This window comes from Petaurus breviceps, unplaced genomic scaffold (genome assembly GCF_028583685.1).
Source record: "Petaurus breviceps papuanus isolate PSGF00001 unplaced genomic scaffold, PetGlider_PUasm1.0 91023, whole genome shotgun sequence".
NCBI classification, from domain to species: Eukaryota; Metazoa; Chordata; class Mammalia; order Diprotodontia; family Petauridae; genus Petaurus; species Petaurus breviceps.
In genome coordinates, this window is record NW_027187398.1 from 625,806 (window position 1) to 653,707 (window position 27,902).

A 27,902-nucleotide genomic window follows, 5' to 3' on the forward strand; every position below is an offset into this window, starting at 1 on the left:
AAAATTAAAAAAAAAAAAAACTCAACATGTCCAAAATGGAACTCATTATCTTTTCCCCTAAATACTCCTCCAATCTTTTCTTATTACTGTAGAGGACAATACTATTCTCCAAGGTTCCCAAGGGTTTACAACCCAGGTGTCATCCTCAACTTCTTACTATCTTTTACTCTCCATATTAAATTTGTTGACAAGGCCTACTGATGTCACCTTTGTGATATCTTTCAAATATACCCCCTTCTCTGACACTTTTACCAACCTGGCATAAGCCCTCACTTCCCTCATGGGCTATTTTAATAACCTGCTGGTGGGTGTGTCTGCCTCAAGTCTTTCCCCAATCCAATCTATCTTCCATTCATCCACCACAGTAATTTTCCCAAAGCACAGGTCCAACTACATCATCACCCCTACTCAATAAATTCCAGTGGTTCCTTATTGCCTCCAGGATCAAATACAAAATGCTGTTTGGTATTCAAAGCCCTTCATAATCTAGTCCCTTCCACCTTTCCAGTCTTCTTACACCTTAGTCCCTGCAACAAACTCTTCAATCCAATTACACAGGCCTTCTGGCTATGTGTCCCATGAACAAGGCAGATAGTACATCTTTCAAGTATGGGCATTTTCTTTGGTTGTCCCCCAGACTTCCTCAGTTCTGTCTATTGGCTTCCCTGGCTTCCTTTAAGTCCAAACTAAAATCTGGTGTTTCTCAATTCTAGTGCCTCCCCTCTCTTAATTATTTCCTATTTATCCTGTATATAGCTTGTTTATACACTTTAACTCATTGTCTCCTCCCTTAGATTCTGAGTTCCTTGAAGGAAAAGGATATTTTTTGCCTCTTTTTGTATCCTCAAAGCTTAGCACAATGCCTGACACATAGTAGGTGCTTAATAAATATTTACTGACTACCAGGTATATACCTCAAATAGGAAAAAGATCCATTTGTACAAAAATATTTACAGTAGCTCTTTTTTTTTAAGTGGCAAAGAACAAGGAACTGAGGGAGTGCCTGTCAATTAAGGAATGGCCAAACTAGTTAAGGTACATAACTGTAATGTATACTACTATGCTATTAAAAAAAATGAAGGGGATGGTTTCAGAGAAACCTGGGAAAACTTGTATGAACTGATACAGAGTGAAATAAGCACAAGGCATAGAATTTATACAACAATAATGAGAGAATTAACTTTGAAAGACTTAAGTACTCTAATTGATGCAAAGACCAATCACAATTCCAGATGATTCATGATGAAATAAAAAAAAAAAAACCCTAAACAAGAAATCTTAGAAGAACTCTACCCAGACCTCTAAGAACCAGAGGGCAATGTAGTAACAGAAAGAATCAAACCAGTTACCTCCTTAAAAAAAAAAATGAAAACCTAAAGGAACAATTATAGCCAAAACCCAGAGCTTCTAAGACAATTGAAAAATACTACAATAAGCTGGAAGGAAGGAATTCAAGTATAGAGGAGCCAATCAGGATCACACACAAGTTAGTAATCATCAACTACAAAGGAGCAGAGCACTTGGAATACAATATTCGAGAAAGTAAAGTATGAGAGAAAGAGAGTGTGTTAACAGAGGTACTTTCTAGTTTTTATGTTTCTTCAGTGGTTCACATGAGTTGCTTTGCTAAGAAAAAAAGCATATAACAAACACTGTAACAAGGCAGATGAAGGGAGTATGATGAAGAATGATCAAATAATATTACTTCTTCTGAAGATTAGAGCACTGGAGAAAGGTATGTCCCTTTAGCTAGTATCAACTTAATTCATAGGCTAAATCTTGATTAAACCTTCCAAGTTTTTTTTAGAAGGAAAACCTGAGCATCTACACCAAGAACATTACACTGGTCATGTCACAATGAAACATTAAACAGGTTAGGACTTAATAAGGAAAATCAATTTGAAGCTTTTAAATTAAGAACATTCGAAATAAAACTTATAGAGTCATGGAGATTCAGAATCTATGCCATACCTTGTAAAATCTGGTGGTACTGGAGTTGTAACAAAGGATGCCATGGGCTTTCGATGAACCTGCTGAAACATCATGAGGATCGCTGAGCTTTTAGAGATTAATTCACTCTTACTACACGAACGCAGCTGTAGGAAACACAATTTTCAAAAAATGAGAACTCAGAGTAAACACAAGAAATTATTTAATATTAATTTATAATTAATTAACAAAACAGGAACGGTCCCTATTTCACAGTTAAGGAAACCAGAACAAAAGTTAAATGTTTTAAAGTAAATTTAAGGCAGATCTAGGAATAGTATGATAATTCTTCCTATGTCCACCCACATTAACATATCAAACACACCAAAACATCATATAAACTAATTGCCTCATTGATTAGAATTCTTAAAAACATTAGAATAAGGCATTACCAGAGTCATTACCAGAGAACCAGTATGCCGAGTTAAATGTGTTTTCCAAGTACACATTGAATAGATTATGCATAATTAACAAGGTCATACATACTGACTTAGGACCTTTAAGTTAGAGCCTGATTCCACACTTTTTAAAAGATTCACTAACTGTGATTGCAAAAGTGATGGCACAAAGTAAGAGCTTAGCAGATGTTTTCCATTTATTTGTGTTGTTTAGTACCCAGATAGGAGAATGCTAGCCTGGATTCTGTTCAGATGGGAGATGATAATGACAATGACATTTCTTGTGTGGTCAACATTATTAGTCTTTCTGTTAACAGGGAGCAGAGAAGAAATACAACTTCAAGTCTAGTCAGATTAGATAAATAGTTGAAAGGAGCCTAATGAAGAATAAGAAGTTCTAAACCTTATTTCTAAAGTTTTAAACAACTTTAATTGTATATTTTTAAAAATTATTTTTAGTTTTCAACATTCACTTCCATTAAGTTTTAAATTTTCTCTCCCTCCCTCTCCAAGATGGCTTGCAATCTGATATGGGCTCTACACATATATTAAACACATTTTCTCATTAGTCATGTTGCATAGAAGAAATATAATGAATGGGAAAAACCATGAGAAAAAAAAAATAAAACAAAACAAAAAAGAATAGTCTGCTTCATTCTGCATCCCAACTCCATAGTTCTTTGTTTGGATGAGGCTGGCATTTTCCATCAAGTGTCCTTTGGAACTGCTTTAGGTCCTTGCATTGCTGAGAAGGTCTAAGTTTATCAAAATGAGTCCTCTTACACTGTGGCTGTTGCTGTGTACAATGTTCTTCTGGTTGTGCTCCCCTCACTCAGTATCAGTTCATATAAGTCTCCCCAGCTTTTGCTGAAGTCCACCTATTCATCATTTTTTTTTTTTGCTTTTTGGAGGGCAATTGGGGTTAAGCAATTTGCCCAAGGTCACACAGCTAGTAACTGTTAAGTGTCTGAGGCCGGATTTGAACTCAGGTCCTCCTAACTCCAGGGCCGGTTCTCTATTCACTGCGCCACCTAGCCACCCCCATAATTTCTTACAGCACAATAGTATTCCATTACAATTCATATACCACAACTTGTTTAGCTATTCCCCAACTGATGGGCAACCCCTCCCCATTTCCAAGTCTTGGCCACTACAAAAAGAGCTGTTATAAATATTTTTTGTACATGTGAGTCCTTTTCCCATTTTTATGATCTCTAAAAGTGGTATTGCTGGGTCAAAGGATAAGCACATTTTTATAGCTCTTTAGGCATAGTTCCAAATTGCTCTCCAGAATGGCTGGATCAGTGCACAGCTTCACCAACAATGAATTAGTGTTCCAACATTCTCACATCCTCTCCAACATTTATCATCTTCCTGTTTTGCCATGTTATCTTGAATTGTGTATTTTAATACTGATGTTCAACACTATGTACTTACAAAAGTTCATTCAGAAAACAAAAATAAGACTTTGCCTATACAAGTGAGTGGACTAATGAATCAAAAAACAACAGATCACATCTCAGTTGTTATTCCTATTCAGTCATCTTCATGGCCAAAATAAAGAGACGACTTGGTTATTGATATAACTGGATTAATTATTCTATGACTAATTGCTTGTTGGCAACTAATAACTGGGATGACCCAGAAAAATCCAAGAGACTGTCATAAATCAATCTGGTGACAAGTTCAGAAAATGCCCACATAGCAAAAGGTCATTCATCTTCACAACAATCAGAAAAAAAAATTATTTTATAGAACCAGAACATAGAAATTTGTATTAAGGGATATCTCGTTAATTTTAAAAGTAGAGAATGAAAAAAATGGACTTCTCAAAAAAAAAAATACCCATATAATTTTAGTGCATTTTTGTCTACTATTAAAAAATATAAATTAATAAACAACTGAAACTGGTTTCCCCTTTGTAGCTAAGGCAAAAAAAATTCCAATGATTCTTTTTAAGTTATTAAAACCAAACTATGAGGAAATTATCAGTTCCAAAATGACACTGATTCAGACAATACTAATCAAAGAACTACTAATTCTGAAAATAAAATTACTCAAACAGATCTATTTAAAAATAAACAGCTCATAAGTGAATAGTATTTTTAATGTTTGGAACTAGGTTGGTTAAGGAGAATCAGATTTCACTAAAAAGAAATGGGAGGAAACGGAAACCACTTTTTTTTTTAAAAAGGCTACAAAAACACCACTAAACAAGCCCTCACCAAACTAAATGTGCATATTCACTAAAGAATATGGAATATTTTGCTTTTGCATTCAGTTCTTCAAATGCTGCTTTTATGCTTCACATACAATCATTCCATGTGTCTTTGTGATAACTGGTTCAGAAGTAATTTGATTAGATATAACGGATGTAAAAATGCTTAAAATGAATACAGCTAATAACAATAGGACACAATTATTAGTTTCTCCAAAGTGTTTTCTTAAGTTTCCTTTCAAAATATTAAGTATATAGAAACAGGAAAAAAAAAACCCACAAACCACTGAAGTCTCAAAGAAGAGATAAGAGAAGGCACTTCCTACCTCTATTTAGAGGTTGAGGACTATGGGTCTGACATACTCCAATGTCATTTTTTTTCAACGTGTTGGTTTATTTTACTGAGCTGGTTTTCTTTTTTATTCTTTGTTGGAAAGAATATTTTCTGGGTGAGATTAGGGTAAAACCACAATGCATAATGCGATATAAAAACAAAAGCTGTCTATTAAATTTGTTTTCTAACTCTTGGGTGTGCCATTTGGGTTCTGTCTTTAATACTGACCCTCTTCACCCTATGATAATTTCAAGGTCTAATCTTACTGTTTCAAAGAAAGTCACTACTAGGTAGGCCACAAGATAATTAATTTTTAAGCCATAGCAATACTTCAAAACTACCTATTTATATCTCTCTGTGTTTACTTCCTAAAAAAAAAAAAAGAGGCAAAGCAGATGAACTAATTGGGCAACAAAAACCCCACCAAATTATAAATATGATGAAAATTGTTTCTATGATTTCTTCTTTGACCCACTCATTCTTTAGGATGAGTTTTAGTTTATAATTAATTTTTAATTTTCCAAGGCCCCTTTATTGAATATTTTTACTGCATTATGGTCCAAAAAGAGTGTATTTGGTATTTCTGCTTTTCTGTATTTGTTTGTGAGGTTTTTATGCCATTATGCACAGTTGGTTTTTTTGAAGGTGCAATGTACAGCTAAGAAAAGGCATATTTCTTTGTACTCCATTCTATTTTCTCCAGAAGTCTATCATATCTAACTTTTCTAAAATTCTATTTGTCTCCTTAACTTCCTTCTTATTTATTTCATGGTTAGATTTATTTAATTCTTAGGGGAAAAGTTGAGGTCCTCCACTAGTCTAGTTTTACTATCTATTTTCCTTCTGTAATCCACTGACCTTTCCCTTAAGGATTTAGATGTTATGTCATTTGGTACATATATGTGAAGCATTGATATTACTTCATTGCCTATTGTGCCTTTTAGCAAAATGTAGTTTCCTTGCTTATCTCTTTTAATTAGGTCTGGTTTTGCCCTTGTTTTGTAGAGATCGTGATTTTAACCCCTGCTTTTTAAATTTAAACTTCTGAGGCATAATAGATTCTGGTCCTGCTGCTTATTTTAACTCTGTGTGTCTTTCTGGTTCAAGTGGGTTTCTTGTAAACATCATACTGTTGGTTTCTGGATTTGGTTTCTAGTTGATTCTGCCATCTTGCTTCTATTTTACAGGTGAGTTTATCCCATTCATATTTACAGTTATGATTACTAACTATATTTCCTTCCATTCTATTTTCTTCTGTTTTCCTTCTCTTTTTTAACCTGTCCCTCAACCAGTCCCTCCGCAAAATTCTGTTTTGCACCTGACCAATGTCCCTCAATCTACCCTCCCTCTGGTCACCTCCCTCCCACCCCTCCTTTTTCTTTTCCCAATCCCTTCTTACTTCCTTATTAGGTAAGACAGATTTCTATACTCAACTGGGTGTCTATGTATGTATAATGCACATATAGAATAACTATATGTGTGTGTGTGTGTGTGTGTGTGTGTGTATACAGACACATTTTTTCCCCTCTGAACCAGGTTAGATAAGAATGAAGTTCAAGTGTTGCCTCCCCCTCTTACATTTTCCCCTCCACTATTAAAGTTCTTCCTAGCAATTTCTTTTATGTGAGGTAATTTTCTCTGCTCTTCTTCTCCCTTCCCACTTCTCCCAGTGCATCCTTTTTTCTCATCCCTGCAATTTTCTGAGATCATCCAAATATAATCAACAAAGATTTCTGCCCTCTATGTAGACTTCCTCTAACTCTCCTAATTATGGTAATGTTCTTAGCAGTTATATCATCTTCCCATACAGGAATGTAAAGAGTTTAAACTTGAGTCCCTTATGAGTTCTCTTTCATGTTTACCTTTTTATACTGCTCTAAAAGTCTTGTGTTTGAATGTCAAATTTTCTGTTCAGCTCTAGTCTTTTCATCAACAATGCTTCAAAGTCCTCTCTTTCATTAATTATCCCATTTCCCCCTTGAAGGATTATTCTCAGTTTTGCTCAGGTAGTTTATTCATGGCTATACTCCTAGGTCTTTAGCCTTTCAGAATACCATATTCCTCTGTTCCTTTAATGTAGCAGCTGATAAATCTTGTGTGATTTTGACTCTATGGTATTTTAAAGATTTCTTTCTAGCTGCTTTAAATATTTTCTCTTTGAAAGAAATGATGCAGAACACAGACTGAAGCACACTCTTTTTCACGGTTTTTCCCCCCTCTGGGTCTGTCTTCTTTCACAACATGCCTAATATCTTTCATATGACTGCACATGTAAAACCTGTTTTAAAAAACCATGTAAAACTCAAATTGCTTACTCTCCTGGGGCAAGGGGGAGGGGGAGAGGCAAGGAAAGGAGGAAAAAAATTTGGAACTCAAAACTTTTTAAAAAATAAATGTTTAAAATTGTCCTTGGATAATTAGAAATTAATTAGAATTATCAATAATTAATTAGAAATACTAATATATGCAATTAAAATATTATTTTAAAAATATTTTCTATTTGACTATAATATTCTCAGGAGTTTTCATTTTTCATTTTCCGATGTCTTCCAGGAGGTGATCAGTAGATTCTTTCAATTTCTATTTTGCCCTGTGGTTATAAGACACCAGAGCAATTTTCCTTTATAATTTCTAGGCTTTTTTTATTATGGATTTCAGTAGTTCAATAATTCTTAAATTATCTCACCTTGATTTATTTTCAAGGTCAGCTGTTTTTACAATGAGATATTTTACATTTTCTTCTATTTTTAAAAAAATCTTTTTAATTTCATTGTTTCTTGATGTCTCATGGAGTCATTAGCTTCCACTTGCCCAATTCTAACTTTTAAAGAATTAATTTCTTCAGTGAGGTTTTTTTTTTTTACCTCTTTTGCCATTTGACTAAATCTGTTCTTTAAGGTGTTACTTTCTTCAGTTAAGTCTCTTTTCATAATTTCCTTGCATTGTTCTAATTTCTTTTCCCAATTTTTTTGTCTACCATTCTTATTTAATTTTTAAATCTTATTTTTTTTTGCTCTTCTAGGAATTCTCATTAAGTCTTCCCTGATGGATATATTTTCAGAAAAATATTAACACGAGAACCAAACCTCATTACAAGTCTCAAAGTCTTTCTACAGCATCACTTGGTGTACACTGTTTCTATGGAATTCATGTCTTATCTGATTTCACCAACCATCATGCTTTCATGGACTCTATACATGGTGTCTCAAAAGTCCCAGTGCAGTTTTAAGCCCTCTTACTTTAAGCTAATTTAAAACTGCACTGAGGGGGCGGCTAGGTGGAGCAGTAAATAAAGCACCGGCCCCAGAGGTCCTCAGGAGGACCCAAGTTCGGTTCTGACCTCAGACACTTAGCACCCACACAAAAAAACTAGCCGTGCAACCCTGGGCAAGTTACTTAACCCCAACTGCCCTCCAAAAAAAAAAAGGCAAAAAAAAAGACAAAAAAATCTGCACTGAAACTTCAGAGACACCCTGTATTGTGAGACAAGAAATGTGCCTGTATATCAACAAATGGAGGACAAAAATGGATAAAGAATTCATCTAGTTTCCAATATTTAAGATATTATATATTAATTACCTGATGTTCTACCTCCTGGAGGAGAGATTCCAAAAGTTCTGTTTCTTGTGTGAGAGATGTTTTTTGACCTGTTTAAAAAATAAAACAAAAAAGAACAATACTCATCACCATTATCATATCAAAATGAAGTCTTACAATTTTCAATTAAAACTGTGCTTATTTTTCATTTTGTTTAAAAATTTCTGACATAAAAACTATTTCAAGGAAGTTCAAATTCTAAATTAAAGCTATAAACACACAATACCCTAAGACCTTCAGGAGCTATCAACACAACTTTAAGGCTTCATGCAATTCTCGGAAATTTATTTCAAACCAATAAATATTTTTGGGTACCTGCTTATCATTGGCATTAAATATGGTCTTCTTAATATGGATGGTACCCCTAAAATGAAGTTATAGCAATAGCAGAAATTAGCATAGCACTTTAAAGCTTGCAAAGCACTTTACATATATTATCTCATTTGACCCTAAAAACTCTGGAATAGAAATTATCATTATCATCATTTTATAGATGAGGAAGCTGAGGCTGAAAGAGGATTACGTGATTTACTCTCATCACACAATTGATAAGTCTCAGAGGTACCAATCTATTTGAAAGGAAAGGAAATTTGTAAATATGCACCGAAAAAATAATATTGCTCATGCCCTCAACTAAAGTCAGATTTGGAGAAAAAGTACAATCTATATCCAGACTGAGACACCATATACAAAGAATTATGCTAGGCATAGAAACAGATAGAAAAATCAAAGAGGGGGAAGAATACAGAAGAGTTAAGGCTAACTCCTAAAGTTGCAAACCTAGTTGACACACGGTGAGGGGATCCAGTGTTGGACCAGAGGGTGATTGCAGGGATCTTGGTGGTGCTGAGACAGGATTCTCTTGCTTTGCCCATGCTTAGAACTGGGTCACAGTCCTAGGTGGAGGTCCTGGGATGAGGAACAGTGTTGGCGTGGCAGAGCTTGTGATGGCGGTGGAGAGGGAATCCTTATCCCAGTTCCAAGGCAGAAAAGAATGTTTGTGGTGACTCACAGACCACAGCACAGGCCAGGAAAAAAAGTAAGCACCTCTCCTTTCATCATACAACCTTGGAAAAACTGAAAATTTAGAGGTCCCTAGAAATACCTCTGAAAACTGCTGTATAAAACCCCTGAAGTATAGGACAGTATACCCTTCACACTGAAAGCAGAGCTAAAAAGTCAAGGAACTGGCTGGGAAAATGAGCAAAATGCAGGGAAAAAAATCAGACTGCAGAATCTTACTTCAGTGACAAGGAATATCAAAACATACAACCATTAGACAACAAATTCAAAGCCAGCATCTTCCCTTTAAACACAATGGAAATAGGCCAGGACCTTGAACCCAAGAGCCTTTGAAATAGTAAGATGCTTCTAGTCTATTTCCTGTGTTTATCATCCTGGGAAGCAACCTCTGTGGAGATGCAGACTAACAACTGCTCCTACAGGTAATGCAGCCTCATCTATTGAAGACTCAGAAAAAAAAAGTTCTCACCACCAAAGTCCTTGCACTGTCAAGTGGTTCAACAACAGAAGATGATATGATTTAATTAAACATTAAATTAGAGGCTTTATCATCTGCATTGCCAGTGTACCCTAAGGATCACAAGACATTTTTATCTGACTTGTAGTTAAAACCTTCCATTTGTACTGTCTCCCTCATTAGAATCTATTTCATTGAGAGCAAGAACAATGATTTGCATACAGTAAGCAATTAATAAATGTTTTATTAAAAAAAAAAAGAACAAGGACTGCTTTACTTTTATCCTTATATACCAAGCTCTCTAGCACAGGGCCTGAAATATAGTAGGAACTTATTTATATTTTATTTATATTTATTATAAATATATTTATTATTTGTATTTTATAAACAAAAGTTTAGTGATTTATATTAAGATATAGAAGTTATCCTAGACTCTCCTCTCTTTTACCTTATTCCTATCCAATTATGAGTCAAGTCTTCTCAATTATATCTTCACAACAATCTCACCCCCTCCTCTCCTCTTTAAGGACTACCAGCAGTTCCAGGTCATCATCACCTCTTGCCAAAACAATTATAGTAGCCTCTTAGTAAAAAGCTCCTGTATCATGTCTTCCTTCTCTAATCCACCCTCCATTAGACCACCAATATGAACTTTGTAAAATGCAAGTCTGAACATTTTATATCTCTGCTCAAGAAATTTCAGTGGTTCTCTAATGGTTCTAGGATAGCATAAAATGCTAGCTACTTACCTTGGGATGTGAAGTCCTTCACAATCTGGTTACACCCCATTTTCCAGGTTTATTCCATAGAACTACCCTTTATGCACTCTATGTTACAGCCAAACTGATTTCCTCGCCATTCCACAAACGTGGCCTCCATACCTTTGCGAAGGTTGGCCCCTCATGTGTGTACTCCTTCGTAACCTCTCTCAGCTTTTTAAAATCCCTAGTTTCTTGCAAGATTCTATGTAAATAAAACCTACAGTAGGATTTTTCTAACCCTACTGTTATTTTTTAAATTAAGCTTAATTTGGGGCAGCCAGGTGGCTCAGCCTATTATTAAGGGCACCGGCCCCAGAGTCAAGATGACCTGGGATCGAATCCAGGCTCTGATACTTAGCACCACACCCAGAAATAACTGGCCGTGTAACCTTGAGCAATTGCTTTTAAAAAAGTAATTAAGTTTAATTTTTTTCAATTAACATGCATTTTTTTTCTATCCCCTCATCTCCCTCTTCCCCACTGAAAAATAAAATCAAACCTTTGTAACAAATATTCATAGTCAAGCAAATGGCCACACTGGTCATGCCTAAAAACATGCCTCATTCTGCACCTTGAAAACCTCACATCCATGTCAAAAAGTTAACATGCTTATTAGTCTTCAGAACTCTGAAATCCTGGTTTGTCATGGCATTGATCAATATTCTCAAGTCTTTCAAAGTTATTTTTCTGGTTCTCTGCTCAGCTCACTCTGCATCAGTTCATATAAGTTTTCCCATTTTCCACTGCCTCTTTCATCAAAGCTAACATTTATATATTACTCTAAGGTTTGCAAAGCACTTAATTATTGTCTTCTTTGATCCTCACAACTCTGGGAAACAGGTGCTATGGTTACTTTATTTTAAAAAGGAAAATAAGACTAAGAGAGGTTAAATTACTTCTCCAGTATGATGTAGCTAAAAGAATTTATTATGTGCTAAGTGCCAAGTTTTGCAAAGAAAAGCAAAAAATATTCTCTACCTTCAAGAGATTTACAATCTAATGGGAGAAAACATGTTCATTTATAGATATGAATAAGCCATGAAGTACATACAATTTAACTTCAGAGGTGAAAGGACTAGCAGCAGGAAGGTAGGAAGTTCAGAGGACACCAGGAACAGTCCCAGCCAGGTGGCACTTGACCAAAATATTGAAGGAAGTCACAGATTTTAAGACAAGGAAATGAGAAAGGGAAAGCATCCCAAGTGTGAGACAGAAGATCCCATGTCTTGTAAAAGGAACAAGAAGTAGGTCAGTATTGCCAGACTGCAAAGTTAAGTCAAGAATATTGTATAAGAAGACTGGTAAAACAAGAAGGGAGCAGATTGTGAAATATTTTAAATGATAAACAGAGACATTTATATTTGATAATAGAGGTAACAAAGAGCCACAGGAGTCTGAGAAGGAGAGTGACATGGTCAGACCTGTACTTTAGAAAAATCATCTTGGTGGCAGTGTGGAGGATGTATTGGAATAGAAAGAGACCTGAGGTAGAGTGATCAATTAGGATGCAAAAGGGGATGATGGTCTGAACTCTTGTCAGGCTGACTCTAGGTCAGGGGTTCTTAACCTGGGGTCAATGAACTTGCTTTTTAAAAATGTTTTGACATAATAAGTTTCCTTTGTAATCCTATGTATTTTGTTTTATTTTCTTCATATAAGACCAAAGGAGTTCATGACACAAAAAAAGGGGCCTATGACACACAAAAAAAGGTTAAGAACGTGCTAGTCTAGAGAGAAATGTCTCTGGTAGGAAGGGGGCAAAGAGAAGTCTCTCTAAGCCAGCAGGTTCTCAGAGGAACTAATACAGAATAAAATAAGCAGAGCCAAAGTATACAATGATTACAATAACGTAAGTGAAAAGAACACTACAAGAAACTGAGCTCTAAATAACTTTAATAATGAGATTTGGCCCAGAAAACAAAAATGAAACATCTCGGTCAAGAGGAGAGGGACATAAAGGGCACGTTTTTACACACATTGTCAGGCACAGTGTAATGGAAATGTAAATTTTAAAGATCTTCCCTGCCCCTAGGCTAAAGTGCACCTGGAGCCTGGGGTGGGAGGCTTGTTTTTCAGTAGATACTTTTTGATTGGCCAGTGGGTCCAGAAGGTTGTTACATTCTCTGAGCCAGGAGAAGGCTATATAAACCCTGATGTGTAGCTTTGTTTTGGGGCTCACTTTGAGAAGTGTTCTGTGATTTGGTACAAAAGTAGGGAGACATTAATTGGCAAGTGAAGACATTTTAAAAAGAGGTGCTAGTTTAAATTTCAAATACCTTTTACAAATAATATGAAAAAAGTAAAATTCTGATGACAAGGTAAAAGGAATGTCCAAAATCCTGAAGGGCAAGACAAGCAGGTAAAAAAATTACCTGACTTGCTAAACTTTGTTTAATACTGGACTATGGACTGCAATATCCAGGTGTTAAAAGGTATACTTCATAAGCAGACTTGTTACTTCATTTAACAGTTGCCAGATTCTACCTAAAAACCTATTTTTAATCCTATATTTAATTCTAGGTTTCACAATTTAAGAAGAATGTAGAAATTTTATATGCAAATAAAAGGAGGAACAAGGAAAAAAATTAGAGCGAAAAACAAAATTAAAAACTTAAAAGAACCAAAGTTCTTTATCCTAAATAAGAAACGTTTCAGGAATTACATCAAAGCTAAGTAAGAAACCAAACCAACTCTTTATTTTTACACAAGATAAATTAAAAAGAAATGAATCAAAACTCTAACAGTAGGAATTTTGCTTACATATGAGAATTTTTCTCCTCTGGCTAAAAGCATACCACTAAGTTGATAAAAGACATTATAGCCTCTTGCTTCTCTATATGTCTCTATACACACATAAAACAATTGTTTGTCTAAATAGGATATGTAAGAGTAAAGAGTAAAGGCCCATCATAGATGTTGAGCTATAAGGAACCTCAGAGGCCACTTACTGTAACTCCCTTATTTTACAAGTGGGAAAGTAGAGGCCCAGGAAGATTAAGTGAGTTGCTTAAGGTCACATAGGCAGGAAGCATCAGAAAGAGACTTTGACCTCAGGTCATCTTGTGAGAGACAGCAAAGAGTTAAGTTTCCACAGAGCTATTAAAAATTACTGAAGGGGCAGCTAGGTGACACAGTGAATAGATCATTGTCTGTGGAGTCAGGAACACCTGAGTTTGACCTCAGACACTTGACACACTTACTAGTTGTGTGACTTTGGAAAAGTCACTTAACCCCAATTGCCTTGCCTTGCCCCCTCCAAAAAAAAGTTACTGCAGTAAAAACTACTGATAAAAAATTGTGAGAAACAAGAGCGAGTTAAGTTTCCATAGGAATGCTAGACATTACTAAAATAAGATAGAGAGAGTCAGCAGACAGCAGGTGGACCTGACCAATCAAAAAGCAGACAGTAGCCTTGGGAGACCCTCAGAGCAGGATAAGGACTGATCTGCTTCAAACCAGTGAGGAGTCAATGACCGAGCATTACAAAATTACTGTGCTTGTTTAATAAACCTCATATATATTATCTGACACGCCCCACATAAAATTAGAGCCTCATCAGCAGAACATGGGATGCATGATGAAGGGAGGGGGTAATGCTTGTACATATCTTGCAGAAATGTGTTTGGTTTTATGAGGAAAATTAAAACCCTGAAGAGAATGAACCAATCTGTCCTCTGAAGGGAGTACCTGCACTAATGGTATAGGTATTTCGTTCCTCTGAATTTCTCCTCAATAAACTTCTTTTAGTACCCAAATTTTGGTATCAAATGTGTTTGTGTTTCTAATAACCATGACTCCACAGCCAGAGCTCAGATCACTCTACCACATAGAGCTTGATGATTCCCAAGTGTTTTCACAAACATTATTGTATATGATGATCACAAAAGCCAACTGAAGTCACTATCATTAACATTTCCCATTAAGGAAACAGTCTCGGAGAAATTAGCTAACTGGCAAAAGGACACAGTTGTAAATGTTAGAGATGGACCACACTACATCTAAAAGCAGGGGCTGTTTCAATGACACCATCATTTTGTATTTCAAAAGTGTATACTTAAATATTGTGCCACATCATCACTTTGTAGAGATGTAAAATAATTTTCCAGTAATAAAGTCAAGGTGTTAGAAAACTAGCAAAAAGTACTTACCCATTAATGTTATAAGTTTATTCTTCAGCTGTGTATCTAAACGTGCAATCATCATCTCCACAGCATTTCTAATTTCTCGAACACGTTCATCCTTTGCACTTCGTACTGCCTCTACATTTCTTTCCTAAGGGATTAACAAGTTAAAAATTTTTAAATTTGAAAATGGCAACAAAAATAAATACAGCTTGCTAGTCAATTTTTCTGGAAGGCTTTTGACTGCCAAAGCCTAACAATAAAATGTAAACTAAATGTATACAAAAAAGTTGCCAATGGACGTGAAAATAATTTTTTTAATGTATTTCTCAATTCAAGTCTAAGTTGAAATCTAATGAAAGGAAAACTCACAGGCTCTCCTGAAAGAGGTTAAGGAGTTAGCTCTATTATCCATCAAAGGGCAATAGGTCTCTTCCTCCCTAAAGTAGGTAAAGGGTGAACAGTGGAGAGTTTCTCTCTCATCCAACATTTAAGGAGGGGGCTCAGACAAGAAGGCAGAGTAGAGGGAATATTCTAGCTGAACCCTTTGTAATATTCCTGTCCACACAATTTTAAAATAACATCTCAAATCGAATTCTGAGTGACACAACCAACATAAGGTTGGAGTAAAACATTTTTCCAGACTAAGACAACTCAGAAGGTCGGAAGGAGAAGTATATGACACTGGGTGGGGGCTGGCCAGGAGTGCAGCCTAAAAGCAACACTAGCTGTGGGCCATGGAGGTATGATGGCAACAACAGCAGCAGCAGTTTCAAGAACTCTCACTGCTCAGAGACAGTAAGTGGATTGGACAATGGGTCAAAATGAGATTAGAGAGGATTTCTATGCTGCCACTGGGTGCAGGATCAGGTAATGTTTAGCAATTCCACTGCCCATTACCCAGTTCTGGATTGCAGTTGTAGAGTATCAAGGAGTGTCTGAAGTTGCCAGGGAGCAGGGGTTCTGGTCGCAAGTACAGGACAGAGAGAAAGATAGAAGGGGGCTTCGTACCAGATCATACTAGGGTTTTGTGGTCACAAGGCTGTAGGGTCCAGTATGCAGCCCAGGAGAGCAGTGACCACACCTCTCCCCAGATCACACCACCTTGGAAGCATGGAAAACTTACAAGCCCTCAGAACTAGATAAAGCTTGGAGCAGTGACCCTCCTCCTCCAACATGAACAGAGCCCAACTCTATCATAAAATTCAAAAGTCAAGAAACAGGCTAAAAAAATAAGCAAACAACAGCAACAAAAAGAATCTGGCCAAAAAAAGCTACCATGCTGATGAAACTCAAGACACAAACTCTGAGAAAAATGATCAAGTAAAAACATCTATGTAAGCAAAACCTCAACAGAAAAATGCAGACTGGACACAAGGCCAATAAGAATTCCTAGTAAAAAAAAAAAGAGAGGCGGCAGCTACATGGCTCAGTGAATAGACACCAGATCTAGAGTTAGAACCTGAGTTCAAATCCAACTGCAGATACCTGACATTTACTAGCTATAGGACCCTAGACAAGTCATTTAACCCCAAAATGCCTCACACACATGCACAAAAATAAATAAATAAATAAATAAAAGAATTCTTGAAAAAGTAGACAGAGATCAGTGCCTTTTTCTATTTGTATCCTCAGTGCTTAGTTTAGCACAGTGATTGACACATAGTAAGCAGTTAATAGTAGACTGTTACTTGGGTGAAGTTTTGTACCTACTGTACTAAGGTTATTTTTCTTCCAATTCATGCAAGTTTTCATTTCCTTTCCATTCTTTACTTGACTCCATGAAGCAAGAAGAAATATTCTAGTATTGAAAGACTGAAGAATACCAGAAGATTTAAGATACTTCTAATCAAAAACAACTGACAAGGAAAACAGATAAAAGTTAGATAATCTAAGAATCATTAAACTATCAGGAAAAATCCAATCATACACAAAATCTATATACTATTTCAAAAAAATCATGAATAAAAGCTATCCAGACCTATTAGAATCAGAAGACAAAGTGAAACTAGAATCTACCAGTCACCTTTAGAAAAAAAACCAAATGAAAATTCCCAGTAACATCATAGCCAAAATTCAGAGCTTCCTGGTCAAATAAAAAAAAGTCTCAAGCGCCAAAAAGAAAGAGTTCAAATATCACAGCAAGTATCACACCATAACTGGATGTTTGTTACCACTAGAAAGGAAAGGAGTTTGTAATCTCTTATTCCTAAAAGCAAAAGATAAAGACCAACAACCAAAAATAACTTACCTTGAAAAAGTAAGCCTAATTGGGGGGGTAGACACAAAGATGTGGCTTTTTCATGTCTATTTAACTTCCCAGTATTCCTGATGAAGAGGCCAGAACTGAGGATATTTTGGAATATAAACATAAGAAGCAAGAAAAACACAGAAAAGCAAATACATTTGAGTAATTATAACGGATTTCCTCAGAACCCTAATGTCATCAAGAGTCATAGGGATAGGGGTGGCCAGGTAGCACAGCACCTGGGTGGGGTAAGAGTAAGAGCACTGGCTCCAGTGTTGGGATGACCTCGGGATCGAATCCAGGTTCAGACACTTAGCACTACACCCAGAAATAACTGGCCCTGTAATCTTGAGCAAGTTACTTAACCCCGACTGCTTAAAAAAAAAAGTCATAGGGATAGTAAATAAGATAGAGGGCTTGGAAGTTTTATTATAAAATAAAAGGGAAGAAAAAAAGGAATAAAGTAGGAAAAAAAGGAGTCAACTTACTACCCCACATATTTAGTTCCTCATTCAGGGGGCCATTACATTGCTTGTTCTATTTTATTTTTGCTTTCTTATCTTCCTCCAGTGCTGCCCATGCCTTCAGCAATAGTCTTAAAGTCAGATTATAACTCATCTAGGTCACAAACTTTCAAACCTCACACTGAATCTCTTTGGTTTTGTTAGATACATGTAAAGTTCTAATCTAATCAACTTAATCAATACTATATCCTTATGAAATATTCTTTTCTGGATACAGCTAAGTAAATTGCTTTTCTTAGTTCCTAGATGATCTACAAGTGTCTCATTTCATTCTAATTTCAAACCTGAACTATCAGAGAGAATTGAGTCAGAACTGGCCTACTATAACTGGAAACCTCACAATGATAAGAGGTTTTGAGGAAGGCAGTCATTAGTAAACATATGTGAGAACATGGAAAAGAACAGAAAAGGTGGGGGGGACTGAGTCAAAATGGCAGAGTATAAATAGGACTTCCACACAGCTCTGGCTCCCACCACCTCCAATTCATGTAAAAGGTGACTCTGAAGAAACTTTGGAGCTACAGAACCCACAAAATGACACAGAGAAGCTAACTTCCCTCTGAAGACATCCTGGCAGGCAGGCAGGGAGAGGCCAGCTCAGCAGTCTGGGAGCCAACCCCAGCCCCACGGTGGGCCTGACCAGCTGCCTGATGGAGGGACTTCAAATCACCAGCAGCTGTGGCAGTTTCTAGAATTATCAACCCATAGATGCTAAGGACACAGTGTGGACTTTAGGATCCAGTAGTTGGGAGTGCATTGGTGTTTGCCCCCAGGGCAAGAAGCAGCCAAGGAGCTGTGGCCCTACAGGCGCAGCCACACCTGGCTGCTTCAGCTCCTGGCCTGTAAACTGTAGGGGGACCAAGGAACCAGTCTGAGGGGTAATTGCTCTTGCTTTAACCTGCTTGGATCTGGAGGGTGGAGGTCCTGGGGTGTGCAACCAGCTTGGCAGAGTGTGTGGAGGCTTCAGAGAGGGCACCCAACTAACATCTTTGGCAGCTGAGAAAACCACAGCGTTTGGTACAAAGCTCCCCTCTCTGCTAGCAGAGTTCTACTATGGCAAAAAGCCCAAAAGTCAAGTAATTGACTGGCAACATGAGCAGGCAAAGGAAGCAAACCAAGCAGAGCAACCCAACTTTACACTCTTATTTTGGGGACAAAAAGGACCAAAGCATGGAACAGGAGGAAGACAACAAAGTCAGAACTCCTGTGCCAAAAGCTTCCAGGAAAAATACATAGAGGAGCTTAAGAAGAATTTTGAAAACCAAATAAGAGAAGTGGAGGAAAAATTGGGAAGAGAAATGAGAATGATGCAAGAAAATTATGAAATGAGTCAACAACCTGACTAAAGAAAATAACACTTTAAAAAATAGACTAACTCAAATGGCAAAAGAGGCTCAAAAAGCCAATGAGGAGAAGAAAGCCTTAAAAAGCCAAATTTGCCAGTTGGAAAAAGAATCTCAAAAACTCACTGAACAGAATCATTCTTTCAGAACTATACTGGAGCAAACGGAAGCTAGTGCCTTTATGAGAAAGCAAGATACTATTAAACAGATCCGAAAAAATAGAAGGCAATGTGAAATATCTCATTGGGAAAACCACTGACCTGGAAAATAAATCCAGGGGGGGCAGCCAGGTGACTCAGCGAGTAAGAGCACCAGCTCCAGTGTTGGGATGACCTGGAGATCAAATCCCGGGCTCAGACACTCAGCACCACAACCAGAAATAACTGGCCGTGTAACCTTGAGCAAGTTACTTAACCCTGATTGCTTTAAAAAAAAAAAAAGAAAACAGATCCAGGAGAAATCATTTAAAAATTACTGGGCTATCTGAAAGCCATGATCAAAAAATGAACCTAGAAATCATCCTTCAAGAAATTCTCAAGGAAAACTGCCCTGATGTTTTAGAACCAGAGGGCAAAATAGAGGTTGAAAGAATCCACCAATCACCTCCTGAAAAAGATCCCAAAAAGGAAACTCCTAGGAATATTATAGCCAGGTTCCGGAATTCCCAGATCAAGGAGAAAATATTACAAGCAGCCAAGAAGAAACAATTTGAATATTGTGGAAACACAATCAGGATAACACAGGATCTGGCAGCTTCTACATTGAGGGATCGAAGGGCCTGGAATATAATATTCCAGAGGTCAAAGGAGATGGGATTGAAACCACCCTACCCAGCAAATCTAAGTATCACGTTTCAGGGGAAAATATGGTCATTCAGTGGAATACAGGACTTTCAAGCATTCTTGATGAAAAACCAGAGTTGAACAGAAAATTTGACATTCAGATACAAGAAGCAAGAGAAGCATGAGAAGGTAAACAGGGAAAAGAAATCATAAAGAACCTATCAAAGTTGAACTATTTACATCCCTACAAGGAAAAACGATAATTGTAAGTAATGAAACTTTTCTCAGTATGAGAATAGCTGAAGGGAATAGAAATGTGTGTGTATGTATATATATACGTATACATATATATACATATGTCTATACAGGAGGGTATATGGATGTATGAATACATATGTGAATGTGTGTATATATTTGTACAGGTATACAGAGATAGAGGGCACAGGACCAACTGAACAGGAAGGGATGATACATAAAAGGTGAAATTAAGAGGTGAGAGAGGAATATAATGAGAGGAGATGGGGAGAGACAGAATGGGGTAAATTATCTCATATAGAAAAGGCAAGGGAAAATGGTTACAATGGAGGGGAATAACAGGAAGGCAAAAGGGAATGGGTCAACCTTATTCTCACTGAATTTGGCTTAGGGAGGAAATGACATACATACTAAATAGCGTATCTCACCCCTACAGGACAGTAGAGGGGATAAGAGGGGGGATGATGGAAGGGAGCGCAGACTGGGGGGGGGAGGAAGGTGGAAGCACCCACTTTTGAAAAGGGACAGGATCAAAGTAAAGAATAGAACAAGTGGGAGGTGGGATAGGAGGGAGGGAAATATAGTCAGTCTTTTACAATATATCCACTATGGAAATGTTTTGCATGGCTACACATGTACAACCTATATTGAATTGCATATCTTCCCAGTAAGGGTGGGTGACAACGGAGGAAAGGAATGAATCTGGAATTCAGAGTTTTAAAATCAAATGTTTAAAATATATATATATATATACACTATTATTAATATTATTTTACATGTAATTGGGAAATAAGACATACAGGCACTGGGGCATAGAGATCCACCATGCCCTACTGGAAAGTCAGAGGGGGTATGGGAGAAGGTATGGGAGAAGATATGGGAGAGAGCAGATTGGAGGAGGGGATATCCAGTGGGATCGCTGTTTTGGGGTGGTGGGTAGGGGAAAAAAGGGGAGAAAATTTGTAACTCAAAATCTTGTGGAAATGAATGATGATCTAAACTAGAAGTTAATAAAGCATTTGATTAAAAAAAAAAAGAGGGGCGGCCAAGTGGCACAGTGAGTAAGAGCACCGGCCCCAGAGTTGGTCTGGGATCGAATCTGGATTCTGATACTTAGCACCACTCCCAGAAATAACTGGCCGTGTAACCTTGAGCAAGTTACTTAACCCCAATTGCTTTAAAAAAATTGAAAAAAGTTGAAAAGGTTATACAGGCATGGTTGTGCTTCAATCTGTATCAGTAGAGGAAACACCAGCATCAGTGAAATCCTAAATTTGGGGAAAAATACCATACAATAAAGTAATTAAGGCTACATCACAGTCTATAAAATTCCAAGAGTGAATCATCTCTTCACCTATATTACAAACTAGTTTTGAAAATATGCTGAATTTTACAGGAATTAATAGGTATATGTTTGCCAAACCAAAAAACATATTTACCCCTTAATATCTCTGAAACAAATGGAAAAAGCATTTATCAAATACTATGTGCTGGACTAAGCACTGAAAATAAAAAGTACAAAAATCAAGAGTCCTTTCCTTCAAGTAGTTTACATTCTATTAGCAAAAGACAAAACATACAGGGAAGAGTAGTCCCCAAAGAAAGGTATTTTGTTCTAAGAAGTCCAAGCTTTGGTGAATGGAGTCATAAAGCAATAATGGTAGAATTGATCTGATTATTGTTCCCAAAGTAAGAGGCAGCAAGCTGGAGAAGCGGGACAAGGAGTAGGGAAACAAGGTTACTTGATAACATGGCAGAAAGATGTCCAGAGTGCTACATGGTAGGTCTGGGGATACCTAAATAGGGCAAATTATCAACAAAGAGGAATGCTGATCCTCCAAATGAGACTCATAGTATTGAGTATAAGGAAGAGGAAGACAGCAGAACTCAGTACTAATATTTTCTAATAAATATCAAGATGCGAACACTATATAATGAAGAGCAAAAGGACTAGGTTTCTGGCCAAAAATATCATATCCCCCAAAGCTAAGCATAATTCTGAATGGAAAAAAAAGGACATTTAATGAATTGTCAGACTTTCAGGACTTTGTCTTAAAAAAAAACAAAAACTTGAACTTAATAGAAGATTTGACATACAAGAGTTGAGAAACATAATGTACATACCAAAGACCAATTACAGTAAGGACAGAATGTTTACCTTTTATGTATATAAAATACAAAATGTATGTCTATGATTGTTATTAGTAATTGAGTTATTACTAATTGAGTAGTTCATAAAATAGATTAGGGTAGACCTGGGCATGATTTGACTTCGAAAAGTAAAAACGTTCAGGATCAGTTAAAAGGAGTAATTATCTTATACAAATGAGATGGAAGAGGGAAGAACTGATACAGAGTAATTAGATGGGGGAAGAAGGCTGTTAGTTCTGGAAACCTACTTTTATTGGGAATATATACACATATATATGTAGAAGAGTATAAAAGTCTTCTAAATTCAGAAGACTCTTATCTCCAAATATTTGGTTACCAAGTGATAATTTTTTTGGGCTCTAGAAAATTCTGAAGACCATGTAATAAAGCATGTAGGGGATTTATGATCTATTATGATGGAGGGAAGGCCCACATTAAAGAGATCATGCATTTTTTTAATTACTGAAATACAATAATAAATGTATTTTATAAGTCAGTGTGTGTGTGTCTATCTGTGTGTAAGCATGAGAAATAGACAGAGAGAGCTCAATAGTGCGATGCTTTTGTAAAATTGCTATATTTGGAATTAGAAGGCCTTGGTCCAAATTTCATTGCCACTTACTACCTTTGTTACCTTGGATAAATCATTTAACATTTTTAGGCTTTAATTCATCATCTGTTAAATGAGGGTGTTGTATTAGATGACCTCTGAATTTTAGCTCCACTTATAACATTGTCTATGGGAAAATGAATACTAAATTCCAAACAACTCCATTTCAAATGCATATAAACTGTTCATAATTTGGGGCACTGCCTGTGGCTATAAATTAGATATATTGCTAAGTCCCCTGTTTTTTAAAACCCTACTCTGCTGCCAGAGCATTTCTATATTGCTCAGTTCCTCATACCCTGAAATCCGTATGTATATTTCACCTCTCTTACTCAGAAAAGCATCATTTATTTAATTTTAGCCTTAAATACTAAAACTTAAATACATAATGTGAAAAGAAAAGCAAATATAAACTTAAATATAAAATAAGAAAACATATCATGTGCACACCATAACATGAAAGAATTCAAAATATAAGTATAAATATAGCAATAAATTTCCATTTCAAGAAAGCCTATATAATAAATACTATACATTGTGTTGAGAGCTGTCCATCTTTGCTTCCTTGTAGATGGGTTTTCTTTTTGTTCTCTGCTGAACACTTTTTGCTTTGTCCTTTTTTCCTCCTTCCTTCCCCCGCCCCAGGCTATAAGAATCGGTCAAACAAAATCAAAAGAATGAAAAAATAGAAGAAAACATAAAATACCTAATTGGAAAAAAGACTGACCTGGAAAACAGATCGAAGATATATGATTTAAGAATTATTGGACTACCTGAAACATGAGGAAAAAAAAAAAGAGCCTGGACAGCATCTTTCTTATTGAGGAAAACTGCCCTGATATCCTAGAACCAGAGGGCAAAATAGTCATTGAAAGAATGCACCAATCACCTCCTGAAAGAGCTCCCAAAATAAAAACTCCAAGGAATATTGTAGCCAAATTCTAGAATTACCAGGTAAAGGAGAAAATACTGCAAGCAGCCAAAAAAAAAACAATTCAAATATCAAGAAGCCACACAGTCAGGATTACACAGAAGTTAGCAACATCTACATTAAAGGACTGGAAGGCTTGGAATATGATATTCTGGAAGGCAAAGAAGCTTGGATTACAACCAAGAATCAACTACCCAACAAAACGATCTTTCAGGGAAAAAGATGAATATTCAACGAAATAGTGGGACTTTGAGACTTTCCTGATGAAAAGACCAGAGTTGAACAGAAAATTTGATCTTCCACTACCGTGTTTCCCTGATAATAAGACCTATCCCGAAAATAAGCCCTCCCCTTACTGTGTAAGATTCCTCTAAAATAAGCCCTCCCCCGAAAATAAGTCCTATTGAGATTGCTACTGTAGTGAAGGTGATCCCCTGCGCTACACGCTACATTATGGTACCCTCTGTATGCACCGTCCTCCCCCGCCCGTGAAACGCACGCCTCGCTCCGAGCTGCATCCAATCAGAGCTGCAGCAGTGAGCGCATCATCCTGTTCTTCCCCAGTGATTTGCTTATTGAATAATGGTACATTTTTTTGTTCACATTTACCTGTTTATTAAAATTGCTGTCAATGTTCATTAAAATAAGCCCTCCCCTGAAAATAAGCCCTCTGGTGTTTTCCTGTCCAAAAAAATATAATAAGACAGTGTCTTATTATAGGGGAAACATGGTACAAGACTCAAGAGAAGCATAAAAAGGTTAACAGGAAAGAAAAAAAAAGTTATTCAACAAGATTTAAAATGTTTTCCCTACACAAGAAGATGATACTTATAACTCTTGACAACTATATCTCTATTATGGCAGTTAGAAGGAGTACACATAGACAGAAGGTATGAGTATAAGTTGACTTTGATGTGATGATATAAAAAAAAGTTTAAGGGAGATAAAGGATTGTAATGGGAGAAGAAAAGAAGAGACAGAATAGGGTATATTACATCACATGAAAAAGGTCAAAAGACCTATTACAACAGAGGAAAAGAAAGGGGTGAGCATTATTTAAACGTTACTCTCTTTGGATCTGGCTCAAAGATAAAATAACATACAGACTCAGTTGGGTATAGAATCTTACCTTATAGGGAAGCAGGAGTGGAAAAGGGAAAAAGAAGGGAAGGTGAGATGCTGATAGAAGTGAAGGTCAGAGGCAAAACTCTGGTGAGGAGGGACAGGATGAAAGCAGAAAAATAAAAACGGAAAAATAGGGGAGGGAAATACACAGCAATCATAACTATAAATGTGAATGGGATGAACTCTCCCAAAAAATGGAAGAGGATAGCAGAATGGATTAAAAATCAGAATCCTACAATATGCTGTTTACAAGAAACACATTTGAAGCAAAGAGATACACACAGAGTAACAGTAGAAGATTGGAGCAGAAAATATTTTTTACTTCAGCTGAAGTAAAAAAAAAAAAAGCAGGGACAGTAATCCTGATATCAAACAAAGCAAAAGCAAAAATAGATCTTATTAAAAGAGATAAGGAAGGAAACTATATCTTGCTAAAAGGTACCACAGACAATGAAGTAATATCAATACTAAATATGTACCAAGTGGTATAGCATTCAAATTCTTAGAGACATTAATTAATGTCAATGACAGGAAGAAATAGACAGCAAAACTATATTAGTGGGGGACTTCAAACTCCCCCTCTAAGAACAAGATAAATCTAACCACAAAATAAACAAGAAAGAAGTTAAGAAAGTAAACAGAATTTTAGAAAAGTTAGATATGATACACCTCTGGAAAAAAGAGTGAGGATAAAAAGGAATAGACCTTTTTCTCAGTGGTACATGGCACCTACACAAAAAGTAACCATTTATTAGGGCATTAAAAACCACACAATTGGGGCAGCCAGGTAGCACAGCTAGTAAGAGCACCAGCTCCAGTGTCAGGATGACCTGGGGATCGAATCTGAGCTCAGACACTTAGCACCCACCCAGAAATACCTGGCCGTGTAACCTTGAGCAAGTTACTTAACCCCAATTACTTAGGGGCAGCCAGGTGGCTCAGTGAGTAAGAGCACTCGGCTCCAGTGTCAGGATGACCTGGGGATCAAATCCAGGCTCAGATACTTAGCACCACACCCAGAAATAACTGGCCGTGTAACCTTGAGCAAGTTACTTAACCCCGATTGCTTAAAAAAAAAAAACACAAATGCAGAAATATTAAAAAAATTAAAAAAGAAAGAAATATTAAATGCACCCTTTTCAGATCATGATGCAGTAAAAATTACATGTAGTTGTAATGGGAATCTGAAGATCTTCCCTGCTCCTTAAAAGACCTGGGGGAAATTTGAAAAACTTCCCCTGCTTTCAAAGTAAACTCTGCCCCCAAGAGACTGAACGTAGTCACATGGAGCCTGTGATGGAGGGAATTTGCTGAAGGGTGGAACAGAACCCACAGGAAGCTTCACTGCTATGAAGATAAACTCTTGCCCCCCAATAGGATGGATGTAGTCACATGGAGCCTGTGGTGGGAGGAGTTTGTTGAAGGAAAGCAGAGCCCACAGGAAGCTGAGATGAATCCGCGCCAGAGAGATGGTGGGAGAGAGAGGTGCTCAGGCAAGGAAATAGAGAGGTTTGTGAGTAAATATTGATCTAATATTAGTCTGTGGGAAGGCTAAAGGATTCTACTATGCCTCTCAGTGTTATTATGGCTTCTGAATATCTCTGGTACTATGATGGAATTGGCTTACTGGTTTTGGAATTGGGTTTTCTGGTGTCTAAATAAATGTTTCAGTACTGTCTTCTATATGGAGCACTTGTTTCCAATCGAACATCATGCGATATTTATAGTCACAGTCTTTCTCATGATAGTGGGCACTGTAAATATTGCATTGGTGCTACAGTGATAAAGGGCAAAAAAAAGATAGGCTAAAAACTAATTGGAAACTAAATAATCTTAGAGAATGAGAGGGTCAAACAACAAATCACAGAAACAATCAACAAGTTCATCAAAGAGAATGAAGATAATGAGACAACATACCAAAACTTATGAAATATATCTAAAGCAGTTCATAGGGGAAATTTTATATCTCTAAATGCTCACATGGATAAAACAGAGAAAGAGGAGATCAATGAATTGGGCATGAAAACTAAAAAATGTAGGGGAAAAAAACAAATTAAAAATCTTCAATTAAATACCAAAGTAGAAATTCTGAAAAATCAAAGGAGAGATTAATAAAACTGACAGTAAGAAAACTATTGAACTAATAAATAAAATGAATGGCTCGTGTGATAAAAAAAAAAAAAACAATAAAATGGCTTATCTATTTTATCTTAGTTTTTATTTGGTTAATTTGAATGAAAAAAAGAAAACCAAAGTACCCATATTAAAAATGAAAAAGGTGAACTCACTACCAATGAAGAAATTAGAGCAATAATTAGGACAATTTTTCCTAACTGTATGCCAATAAATCTGACAATCTAATGAAATGGATGAATATTTACAAAAATGTAAATTGCCCAGATTAACAGAAGAAGACATAAAATACTTAACCAAACATTTTAGAAAAAGGAATCGAACATGCCATCAATGAACTCCCAACGAAAAAATCTCCAGGGACAGCTAGGTGGTACAGTGAATAGAGTACTGGCCCTAAAGTCAGGAGGACCTGAGTTCAAATACGACCTCAGACACTTAACACTTACTAGCCGTGTGACTTTGGGAAAGTCACTTAACACAAATTGCCTTGCCTTCCCCCCTCCAAAAAAAAGAAAAAATCTCCAGGGCCAGATGGATTTACACATGAACGTGTAAAGAACAATTAATTCGAATACTATGTAAGTTATTTGGAAAAATAGGTGAAGGAGTCCAACCAAATTCCTTTTATAACACAAATATGGTGTTGATACCTAATCCAAGAAGAGCCAAAACAGAGAAAGAAAATTATACACCAATTTTCCCAATGAACAGTAATGCAAAAATGTTAAATAAAATATTAGCAAAAAGATTATAACAATTATCATGAGACCAGGTGGGATTTGTACCAGGAATGTAGGGCTGTTTCAATATTAGGAAAGCTATCAGTATAATTGACCATATCAGTAACAAAACTAACAGAAATCATATGATCATCTCTGTAGATGCAGAAAAGGCTTTTG

At 36.5% G+C, this 27,902-nt stretch overlaps 1 protein-coding gene across 4 annotated transcripts in view; it reads right to left on the reverse strand.

Annotated features, from left to right (window-relative positions):
• Nucleotides 1-27,902, reverse strand: part of TRIM37 (tripartite motif containing 37) — a 119,532-nt gene that overhangs the window by 58,282 nt on the left and 33,348 nt on the right. For all 4 annotated transcript variants that reach the window (XM_069078028.1, XM_069078027.1, XM_069078026.1 and 1 more), the window contains 3 exons: nt 14,926-15,049; nt 8,519-8,586; nt 1,972-2,096 (listed from right to left, as the gene is read on the reverse strand). In XM_069078028.1, coding sequence (XP_068934129.1) covers nt 1,972-2,096; nt 8,519-8,586; nt 14,926-15,049 — 317 coding nt within the window. The remainder of the gene's footprint in view (nt 1-1,971; nt 2,097-8,518; nt 8,587-14,925; nt 15,050-27,902) is intronic.